Genomic DNA, 12350 nt, shown 5'->3' on the forward strand with positions numbered 1-12350 from the left:
TAAATGCTTGTGTAGAGCTGGTAGGACTGGATCCGGGCAACGAGCATCGAGACCTAAAACGTTTTCCTCCCAAACGAATCTAAGGTTCTGTCCTCTTGCCCCGGGGGGTGCCGAGGCATGAGACTGAGAGCTCTTAGACTGTTTGAGAGCGGATTCGACTACCAAAGAGTGGTGAGGCAACTGGGCCCTCTCGAATCTGGGAGCCTTCTGGATATGATATTGTGTATCCACCTTTTTAGGTACCACCTGCACTGAAAGGGGAGATTCCCAGTTCCTCATCAATACATCTTTAAGGATAGGGTGCAATGGCATATGACCCCTTCCTTGGGAGGAGATTTATAGCCCAAGACATACAAAATCTCTGCCCTGGGCTCCTCCTCTGTCTCCAATTAAATGGGATGGCCGCAGCCATCTCCCTGACAAAACCAGTGAGAGAATGGCTCTGGAGGAGATTTTTGTCTCTCTTGAGGAGGTGAGGGATCAGAAGGGATACTATATAACTCCTCCTCCGAGAAGTAATGTGGATCTTTGTCTGATTCTCATGAATGGTTCCAGTCAGTCTCCTCTTCCTCTTGAGAATCAGGAGTGAGTCTGCACAGGCCTCGATCTAGTGGAATGACGCCCATGCTCCGAGGAGCACTGAGGTGCAGCCCTTCTCTCAGACTGCGGGGAAGCTTCCTCCCTCAATGTCAGAGGGGGTACTGCCTACTCAGGCCTCGGCTCCAACGCCCTGTGAGGTGCCAGCGTCGATGTTCTGGGCACCGGCATCGATGGAGCCTCAGAGAGGGCCTGGAACTGATCTGCTGTGGCCGCAAGCACCCTCAATGTCAAAGCAGAAGCTCTCTGCAGCAACTGTGCCAGCTCCTCTCGGAGCATTCTCTGGAACCGCTTATCGAGGGCGGGCATCGGCAAAGGCATAGGAGCCGGGGTAGAGGCAGTCTGTGAAGTCACTGGTGCCAAACCGGTGAAAGGGACCAGGCTGCTCAATTACTGATGCACTGGCACCTCTTCCAAGGAGAGAAGCGCTCCTCTTGATGCTGACGCTTGTGAGGTATCAGAGAGTCCAATGCCCCTGTGCTCCTGGAACAGTGCGTCGAGGAGGACCGATGCTCATGCTTTATGGGCTTCCCCTGATGCACAGAGGCTCGATCTCCCGGAGCCGACAAGATCACCGAATCCGAGCATCTCCTTGGTGTCGGGTCCAATGTTGACCGGTCCCGGGGCCTGCTAACAGTGCCTGGTATCGAGGCAGGTGGAGACCCACTCAATGCTGGTACACTCCCAGTGGTTACCAGTGTCGGAGCAGCCATGGAGGTCGATGCTGCCTGTGCCAAAGACGATGGTCTAGCTTTCGAAGAGCCAAAAGCTTCTCCTGTTGAGACAATTGCACTCTCTGTGTCCTGGCCTGCATATGAAGACAACGATCACAAACAGAGGGATCAGGGCCCAAAGCACCCAATGCACCAGTTGTGTGGGTCTGTGAAAAAAATAACGCAGCGACATTTGGCGCACCGCTTGAAGCCACTGGGAGCCTTTTGGGACATTGAGAAAAGAATTTTGGCTAATGTTTTTCCTAATAATGTTGATGTAATAGTTATTTAATAATTTCCAGGCTGTATTTCCTTAACAAGATTATTCTTGTTAAAAAATTTGAAATAAAGAAATATATATGCAAAAAAAAAAAAGAATTTTGGCTAAAATAAATCCTTAATCTTGAACAAGTAAATAAAGGGGAGCGCTCAAATTGAGATTGGGGCTACGGTCTAACTGTATAACCTCTCATGAAAAATAAAGGAAACCAACAAAAGCTAAAAAAACAAGAGAAAAAGAGAACAGGAGAAATAAATAAAAAAAGATGATTACCCGCAAGGGAAGGAACTCGCGATAGCGAAAAAAATGGTTTGAAAAGCGCATACTGCTTTGGTGAAGGGTGCAGTATTCTCATTTAGGCCCCCCCGCTCTACTGACCAATGTTTCTTTTGTACCCCTATATATATATATAAATATATATACACATACACACACACAGTGCACTCCATTTAAGTGCACGTCGGATAAGAGCATGCTCTGTTTAACTAAAGCCGTACTTCGGTCCCATTTTTGGCACCATCAATTTCTATGGGTGGGGACAAACTTCGTTTTAGCGCACTACTGATAAGTGCAAGATTCACTTATATGCATGGTTCAAGACCACTCCTCTGCAGGAAAGACTCCGCATAAGTGCGGGCATGGAATATGGAAGCCGATTGGCGTGTGACAACAGAGATTTCAAATTTACCGCTTCTTTAACTGCCCCAGGCAGATAAGGGGAAAGAATGCTGTTGGCACATGCACCAGGGTCGTCGTCACGGTGGCGGAACTGTAAGACTTTAACACTGGCTGAACAAATAGAAGTTCTTAAAAAATTAGAAAACAAAGTCAAGCATCTATTGCTAAAGAATATGGTGTCCATCCCAGTCAAATTTCACGTGTCTTGAAGCAGAAAGACCAGCTTCTGGAAGACTGGCAAAACAATACAAATCCACAACAGAAACGAAAACGTGCAGGGAAAAGCTGAGGAGGTAGAATATGCTCTTCTTCGGTGGTTTTCTCCAGTGACGAGCAGACAGTTTCCTGTCAGTGGTCCACTGCTTATGGAGAAAGCTAACCAGGTAGCAGAAAGTCTTGGACTGACTGAATTCAAAGCCACTGTTGGATGGTTGGAAAGATGGAAGGAAAGGAACAGCATAAAATTCAAGAAACACCATGGTGAGAAACAAGACGCTGATGATTTTGGTGCTGAAAATTGGGTTGTTTGAGTTCTTCCTACCATCTTGAACAAGTTTGCACCTCGTGACATTTTCAATGCTGACGAAAATGGTCTCTACTGGCAAGCGATTCCTGATGGAACACTTGCATTCAAACATGCCGAAACTACTGGAGGTAAAACATCGAAGGACCGACGGACAATCCTCCTTTGCTGCAATATGGATGGGAGTGAGAAGTTGGAACCCCTCGTCACTGGAAAGAGCAAACAGCCCCGTTGCTTCAAGAAAGTTAAGCGACTTCCTGTGTCATACAAGACTAACGCAAATTCGTGGATGACTGGGAAAATTTGGAAGCAGTGGCTAAAGAAGTTAGGCACTAGAATGGGGCGCACAAAAGCGTCAGATTTTGCTCCTTTGTGATAACTGTGCTGCACACAGGGATGATGTCAGACTGTCTAACGTCAAGGTGGTCTTCCTCCCACCAAACGCTACCTCTCTGATCCAACCTCTGGATCAGGACATAATAGCCAATTTCAAACACCATTATCGGGCTCTTGTGCTACGTCATCTGATGAGCGTTATGGATGACCAGACTGACAAGGATAAACGTGCTGTTGAACTGGCTCGTAATCTATCACTGTTGGATTCCCTACATATGCAGAAAGAAGCCTGGAATCATGTTACACAGGCAACCATTGTGAACTGCTACAAGCGGGCAAGCTTTGTTAAGGATGTGGAGAGGGATGAAGCAGGTCCAGCTGTTGTAAATGCGTCAGATGAAGAGGTTATTGACATCCCAGCCGGTTTTACTGAAGAGGAGTTCCATCGCTACGTAGCTGTTGATTACGATCTACAAACAGCTGAAGTCATCACTGATGTTGAGATATTCTCCTACATGCAGGCAACAACGGCTGATGATGGAACAGATGAAGAAATGAGCAGCAAGGCATATGCCAATGAAATTCAACAACCTCCTCCTGTCACTTTTGCAAGAGCTCTGGAGAGTCTCAACACCGTGCGGGCCTATCTGGAGGCCACTGGATGTCAGTGCTATGACAGTTTTTACCGTCTGGCAGACGTAGTCTATGGAACTCACAGACTCAACAGTGTACAGAGGACTATAACTGATTACTTCAAGCCAGCCTAATGTCAGTTAACTGAGACTGTATACTGTACGTATAATAATAAGCAGTACTGTACATATGTTTATCAGATGTCAAGCTTCTTTGGGTCACAACAGTTAAGTGCACGCTCCGGTTAACTGCATGCATTTCTTTGGTCCCAGACCCTTGCATTAAGCGGACAGCCTTGCGAAATACTTCAATGAGAAAATCGTAAAACTACAACTTCAGATACCTATCAGCACCACCGACTACGCTACAATCCTCGACTGTCTAGACCCAGACCATGGCGTATACCCAGCGGACAGAACCTGAACAAACTTCGAGACACTATCAGAAGGCATCGTCTCCCAAACGCTCAAAAGATTTGCTAAATCTTACTGTAAATTAGACATATGTCCCAACAACCTTATAACATTTGTCCCTCAACAATTTATAACAGACCTCACGGAACATCTGAACTATTTGCTACAAAAAGGTCTCTTCCCAAAGGAGAAAGGAAATATTCTACTCACTCCCATACCCAAAGACACAAAGAAAAATGCTAGCGAAATAACTAACTACAGACCAGTAGCATCTATCCCCCTAATAACCAAACTAACGGAGGGAATGGTAACCAAACAACTTACTGACTATTTAAATAAGTTCTCAATACTCCATGATTCCCAATCAGGATTTCGTTCTAACCACAGTACTGAAACAGTACTAGTTACTCTCATGTCCAAATTTAGACAATTGATCGCAACTGGCAAAAACTTACTACTTCTACAGTTTGACTTGTCCAGCGCTTTCAATATGGTTGATCACAGTATTCTGCTACATCTCCTTGAATACTTCGGAATCGGAGGCAACGTTCTTAACTGGTTCAAGGGGTTCCTAACCACAAGATCTTACCAAGTGACAACTAAATCGACTACATCTGCCACATGGACACCTGAATGTGGAGTTCCACAGGGCTCCCCCCTCTCACCGACTCTATTCTACTTAATGATGATACCCTTGGCTAAACTACTAACCAACCAACACCTCAACCCATACATATACGCAGACGATGTAACGATCTACATCCCATTCAAACAAGATATACAGGAAATCTCCAGCGATATTAACCAAAGTCTTTACATCATGCACTCATGGGCGGATGCATTCAAGCTGAAACTTAATGCAGAAAAAACCCAATGCTTAATACTAACCTCTCAACACAATACAAGTAAATTCACCACCATAAACACACCAAGCTTGACACTCCCTATCTCGGACACCCTAAAAATTCTTGGAGTGACTATCGATCGTCATCTTACACTAGAGAGTCATACGAAAAACACAACCAAGAAGATGTTCCACTCAATGTGGAAATTAAAAAGAGTAAAACATTTCTTCCCAAGGACAATCTTCCGCAACCTGGTACAATCAATGGTGCTCAGTCACCTAGACTACTGTAATGCACTCTACGCTGGATGTAAAGAGCAGAAAATCAAGAAACTTCAAACAGCCCAGAACACAGCAGCCAGACTTATATTCGGAAAAGCAAAATATGAAAGTGCCAAACCACTACGAGAAAAGTTACACTGGCTCCCACTCAAAGAACGCATCACGTTCAAGATCTGTACCCTAGTTCATAAAATCATCCATGGAGATGCTCCAGCCTATATGTCAGACCTGATAGACTTACCGACTAGGAATGCCAAAAGATCAGCCCGCACATTCCTTAACCTTCATCTCCCAAGCTGCAAAGGTCTAAAATACAAACTTACGCATGCAGCAAACTTTACCTACTTGAGTGCCAAGCTATGGAATGCAATGCCGCACAACCTGAAAAAGATCTACGAACTAACAAACTTTCGAATATCATTGAAGATATTAATAAGGCATCTTTTTAATAAGGCATACTACACAGAACAACAAAAATAAATACATGCATCTCCTATACCTTTACACAAAACTATTTTATAAGATCTGCTTGTTTTAAACTTCTACTATGTTATCCTAAATCTCTATGTAATAATATATAAGTATTTTTATAATATCTGCTTGCTTTAAACTTCTACCATGTTACTCAAAACCTCTATGTAACAATAACTGATTACGTTCTTATCTAGTACCACCAAGCACAATACATTGTAAGCCACATTAAGCCTGCAAAAAGGTGGGAAAATGTGGGATACAAATGCAATAAATAAATATATAGTGACATGTAAACACGGTCCCACATCCATACTTGATTGGCATGGAGAAGCCTCAGGGTGACATTAGAAATGTGAGTGGAAAAGTTTCTGCCGTCAGGGGGAACTAACTGGAAAGTGCGAGCCTGGACAGCCACGAGTCTTTGAGGAAAAGCCTGGAAGGGTGGGGGCAGGGCAAAGCAAAAGCACACTTCTCCAGGCACACAACACAGTAGATATGGGCCCTGGGAGAAGCTCAAGAGAAGAGGCTCAGCCTGGTGCTGTCAGAGAAGAAGCTGATAACTGTGGGAGGAAGAGGAATCCCATAGCTCCAGATCCCTACTAGAGACCAAAGATGGAACTAGATTATATAAATAGATAAACCCCATGTAAAGGTATGGGTAGGGTTACCATATTTGTGGAGACAGACAAAAAAAAAATGCTACCCTGACCCTAGCCCCATACCGCACAGTCACCTTGACCCCCAAGAAAACCAGATTGCATAAGCAGTGAAAATACTGGTAAAAGTAACAGAAATGCATTTTCTTCCATACTCTGCTAAATACAAAATTAGAAAATATGTACATTTCCAAAAAAGCAAATATCCATGAGCTTCATGTCCCCCTTTCTTTTCCCTCCCATTCATGAGTAGCATGACCCCCCTCTCCTCTACATTCCCTTCTATCCATGTGCTGCATTACCCCTTTTCCCTTCCCCCTCTCCCTACCCTTCCTTCCATGTACAGCATGTCCCCCTCTCCATTCCCTTCCCTTGGATAAGTGCAGCTTGTCCCCTACTCTCCCTCCCATCCATGTGCAGCTTGTCCCCTTCAATCTCTCCCTCAAATCCATTTGCAACATGAAACCACTTCCTTCCCATGTACAGCATATGAACCCCCATCCCCTTCCCTCCCCTCCCCTGGTGGTCTAGGGACCTCTTCAGGGCAGAAAAGAACCCCTTTTTACTGACTGCTGTCGCCACTGCTTTAAAATGGCTGCCGAGACTTCCATGGAAGCTTTGCGAGGTCGCCGCTGCTTGAAGTCTCAGCAGTCATTTAAAGAAGTGGTAGCAGCGGGCAGGAATTAGTAGGGTTCTTTCCTGCCCCGAAAAGGCCACTAGATTACCAGTGTGCATTACATTAAGTTCAGGCGGAGGAGAGAGAAGGCCTGCACACCAATCAGCCTGTCAGGCCACTTGCCAGCTCGCCTGTCCAGAAACCTGGACAAATGGGCAGGCTAGTAAAAACCAGCCGGACCCCCGACAGTTCCCTGAAAAAGAGGACATGTCCGGGGGAATCCAGACGTATGATAACCCCAGGTATGGGCATGTATTACTCAAGAAGCATTTTTGGTAGGTGGGTTGCCAGGGGAGCAGCCGCTCCCACAAACGGACTTCCGACAGCGCAAGCACTTATTTTTCACATGATCTGTCACATTTAAAATACACGCCAGTGCCGTCGGCAGTCCACTCTCCGTTCCCCTTGCATCCTCAACCTAGCTACGCTACTGGTTTGCACTTTAGTAATGTTTTAAAGCAGCATGGGTGGACTGTTGCAAAATTCTTGGTAAGAGTGAGGATATTGCTTAGCAAGCCTGAAAGGTTTGCCCAGGACTCAAAAGAGGAGAGCATGTGATTGCTCAGTGAAGATGTGTTTCCAAGCTAGCAGGATGGACAGTCTCTTTGGCTGTTTGTGAAAGGAACAGCCCAGGGTGGTAGAGTATGGGACTGAACGCCAAGGAGCTGTACTGCAGGTGCACGTTTGTGTGGACCATTTGAAATGCTGAAACAGCTGGGAAATGAAAGGATTGGTAAAGAATAATTGCTCTTTCTGATAAGTTTGAGCTAGCTGCTGCCTGCTTCAGAGGTCAGTAGTTTGGGACCTGTTACAAGTTGGATTGTTGAGAATCTCATGAGAAAAGTCTTACTTACTACTTGAACAAAACTCTGAGGGCCACTACTGCTTTAGGAAGTATTATCTCTACTTATACTAACTAGTACTGCTGCTTAAACAGTTTTTAAGATCTACAACTAAATTATATGTCTATTCCTTGTGGTTCTAATTATGCATACCTTTAGGATGGGTTGGTATGAACATGATACAAAGGAAAAAGGTTTACTGTACCAGCAGAGTGCACAAACAAGGGATGTCGACTGCACACATCTACATTTCAAAGAGTCACAAACAAAAAGAAATTGGAGGTAAGCATATTCTCTATTTTAAGTGTATGAAAAGTACCAATATAAAACTTTTGCTGCCTAATCCTAACTGCTGACCAAGCAATGCCAGCACTTTGTTATGTGATCCTTTTCTGGGTTGGTTTCTTCTTCAAATGTACTAACCTGGTCACAGACATTGAATGTGGGCTAGCAAAAAAAAAATGATATGGAGAGAAAAACAATGTGTAAAGATTCAAATAAATGTTAAGATCTTCAAACACATCTAAAATGATGCAGCTACTGAGACCCAAGGAAAGAGATTAGAGTAGCTTACCTTCATAGGGATATTAGTTATAGTGGTGGAAGCCAGGTCAAAGTGCTGCTGTACTAAAAGGTTTAGTTTTAAGGCAAGATGCCGTCCAGCACGGACACTGTGAACTTCGCTGGTTAATACAGAGGAGAGCTAAAAATTACACAAAGCATATCATATTACTAAATGTGTTTCTACAAACAATTAAAATAAGTTCATCAATGAATAAGCCAGTTTATCTTCTCTTTTGCTTGTGAGAGATCAGTAATCTATCTGAAAGGTTGCATTCTGGAATCCTAGACCTGAAGAAATCCTTCATGTTGTAATTAGAAAAGATTTGGCATTGATGAGGTGGGAGAAAATATCCCCTTCATTTGACTCAAGTAATAAACCATCATTCTCTACAGGTAAAACAATTTCTTACCTCCTATTTTACAGAACACAAATATATGTTCACCTGAATGCACAAATAACTATGCAATAACACAGCACTTCCACCCTCGAACTGCTGCTTCAGGAGGCATTGGAGCCAACTTTTCAAAATGATTAGGGGTGCTGAACACAGCCCAATATTCTCCCCTCCTCCTGTCGCCATTAAAAAAAAATGTCTTAGTTTCCATTCAAGGATCTCCTGTCCCCTCGCCATGCATCATCGCCCCTCTTTTTCTCTCTCTCTCTCTTGTGCAGATCATGCAACATCTCCTGTTTTTTCCCCCCATCCAACATCAACCCTTTTCTTTCTCTCTCTCCCTTCCCCAGCCATCCAGGATATCTTCTCTCTCTCTGTCTCAATCCAATATTGCCCCACTACCATTTCTCTTTCTTCCGTCATTCCATCATCACACTCATCCAAAACTGCCCCCTCTGTCTCTCTATCCCTCACCATCCATACTGCCCCCTCTTCCCCCACCTCCAGCATTGCCCTCTCTCTCCCCCCACCGAGCATTGCCCCCTCTCGCCCTCCACCATTGCCCCTCTCTCCCCCAATCATCTAGCATTGCCCCCTATCTCTCTCTTCCCCACCATCCACCATTGCCCCTCTCTCCCCCAATCATCTAGCATTGCCCCCTATCTCTCTCTTCCCCACCATCCAGCATTGCCCCTCTCTCCCCCCAATCATCTAGCATTGCCCCCTCTCTCTTCCCCATCATCCAGCACTGCCCCTCTCTCTCTCCTCCATCCATCATCACCCCTCTGTCTCTCCTCTCTCATTATCCAGCATTGCTCGCCTCTCTCGCTCTCCATTCACCTATCCATTTTCACCCCTCTGTCTTCACCCAACTCCTATTCCCCACCTCCAGCATCATCCCAACACTCTTTTTCTTCCCCACCTGGACACTCACTCACTCACTCATGGGCACCTCTGTCTGTGAGCTTCCCCACCCCATCGCCCACCCGCTCACTCCTTTGTTTACCCATTTGCTCAACTCGCTGCCTCCACTGACTTCAAATAGATACCGTATGTGGAACTACAGAGCTGTGAACACTGCTGTAGGTTCTGCTGTTCCCACCCCCTGTTATAAGTTCCTGTTTGTGGAGGACGGACTACAGAGGCAGCAGCGGTGCACACAGCTCTAAGGCCCCACATGTGATTTCTCTTCACTTGCAGTCAGAGACGTAGCAAGTCAGGCAGGCGGGTAAGCAAGGAAGGGAGCGGGTGGGTGGCTGGGAGAGGAAGATTGGGTTCCCGATTCTTGCCCTTTTTCTATTGACTGAGCTGTCACTGGCTGCAGATATCACATGATCATTCTATAGTACTCTGGACGCTCTATGGTTTTTGGGTTGTTGTTTTTTTAAGCTTCAGGTCGAGCGGGGACTTGGGAAGTGCAACTGCAACATTGCCGCGGGGGCTGGTGGCCATAGTTCTGACGCGTTCTGGTTGGGTCCCAAAGTATTGGGGATGCTCAAGCACCCCCAGCACCCACAGAGTTGACGCCTTTGTCAGGAGGTGGAACTCTTACACTTCTCCCTGAAGGAGCGGTTCGTGAAACAAGTGGCCCTTGTTGGGGCTTCTGTGCATGGATAATTTTATGAATAAACTGATGCTCCTTGCCGTATGAGAATGGCTTCTGTAATTTTATAAAGCATTTTTCATGAGTAGAGCACGCTTTACATGCAGAAAAGAGCTTTTACAAAACTGTGTAGCCAAAAACATAAGTAGCAGTGCGTGTGCTGAAAAGATGGCATGTAATTTCATTGCGCTGTTAATAGGCGTTCCCAGGGGCATAGTTCTGACAGAGCTGTGATATACACATATTTTTTTTTAAATGCCCTAGTATACACCAGAGTACATGTAACACTTTCTTCAAAGCAGGTATAAAAGTGTATGACAGCATTACTGTGCTACTGGGAGTCATTGTAAAGGCACTTGGGGCTTTTAACAGGTGCCCCGTTATAAAATGAGTTGTAGGGTGCTGCAAATTACCCCTCCAACCAGAACATTGTAAACTAGCCCCCCATGTAGGAAGCCAGACATTGTAGCTCTCTTAGACAGAAAACTAACTGTTCTACCTTTATTTAAGTCACCTTGAGCTCATATTTAAAAATGCAAGTAATCAAATCTAAAATGTAAATTCAAGTTTCTATGATTCAACATTTTTATTGATGACACTTCAAAAGAAACACATTCCACGTTAATTATACAGAAACTCAAATATGAAAATGTACTCAGTAAGATCAAATTACTACAGTCCGTCATCAAACTTTTAACATTTTATCCCCACCCCACCCTTCTATTTTATACTTCAACAGTTTTATTGATGATGAAATAAACAGAACATAGCAAAAAAGCACGCAAGATATAGAGATACAAAGCTACAAATGTGCATCTCACATATTAAACAGAACAAACCATCACCCAAGTTCCCCCCCCTCCCCCCCCCCCCCCCGTAAATTCAAGTTTCTAAACTACAGATTAAGATCTGTAGTTCTGACTCTTTGGGTACAGGTTCTGTCCTCTAGGCTGGTTCTTTCATAAGTTGAACTAAGTGGTCATCTGGGGCAGCATGTAATGTCTCACTCCCCAACCCCCCTTTTTCTTTCTTTAACCACATAGGCAGAAGACCTGAAGCAAGCCCCCACTGCTACCTCCCCTGTCCCTATTCTCTCTTTAAGTACCGGGTGCTTCCCATGTTGCTGGTGCCTCTATCTTCTGCTCTCTTGTTAGTTTTCTCCATTGCCTGTGCCATGCCAGACAAAAACACCCTCAGGCCCGGCCAACAGTGACTCTCACCGCTTCCACGCTATTCACACAGACTGAAGAAAATATGATCAATTGGCCTAGCCACTACTGCTGCCTCCCACTCTACCCTAAACTGTTGGGGCTAGGTAAGCCCATATGTTCCACTCCCTCAGCCATGACCTGCAGAGGATAGGGTCTGGCCCCTCTAAATCCTGTTCCTCCTGTTATCAGTGCCATTTCTCTTCCTTCAGCTCTGATCTGAACCACATGAAAGAGAGAAGACAGGCACTGGTGGCAGAAGGAGCAGTGCTGTAATTAAAAAGAACGACTGTCCTGCTCTCCTGCTATTAATCTGAACGCACTATGCATGAATGTGTGGCCGGGAAGGGAGGGGATTCAAGCTCAAGGTTTGCCTAAGGTACCTAACAGACGTGCACAGGCTCTTGATATATAAATATGTAGCCTTTAAGTGAAATTAGTTTTAGAGGAAGGGAGAATAAGGACATGAACTGAAAAGATGGGAGAAAAGATCTGTTCCATATATGTCCACAGAACTCCAAATATGACATACTGGCATGTAGGTCAAATGGCATCAAAGAAATAAGGTGAAGTGAAAGTAAATAGTGCATTTACTGCATTGTCAGATTGTTATTACAGTGGTTCAGTATTTCA

General features: G+C 44.9%; 1 protein-coding gene across 5 annotated transcripts in view; it reads right to left on the reverse strand.

Moving 5' to 3' along the window:
- Positions 1-12350, reverse strand: part of INTS13 (integrator complex subunit 13) — a 165743-nt gene that overhangs the window by 103318 nt on the left and 50075 nt on the right. For 3 of the 5 annotated variants that reach the window (XM_030214880.1, XM_030214878.1, XM_030214879.1), the window contains exons 7-8: positions 8522-8650; positions 8371-8394 (exon numbers count right to left, since the gene is read on the reverse strand). In XM_030214880.1, coding sequence (XP_030070740.1) covers positions 8371-8394; positions 8522-8650 — 153 coding nt within the window. The remainder of the gene's footprint in view (positions 1-8370; positions 8395-8521; positions 8651-12350) is intronic. The other 2 variants (XM_030214882.1, XM_030214881.1) reach the window with 1 other exon arrangement.

This window comes from Microcaecilia unicolor, chromosome 9 (assembly GCF_901765095.1).
Source record: "Microcaecilia unicolor chromosome 9, aMicUni1.1, whole genome shotgun sequence".
Classification (NCBI taxonomy): domain Eukaryota; kingdom Metazoa; phylum Chordata; class Amphibia; order Gymnophiona; family Siphonopidae; genus Microcaecilia; species Microcaecilia unicolor.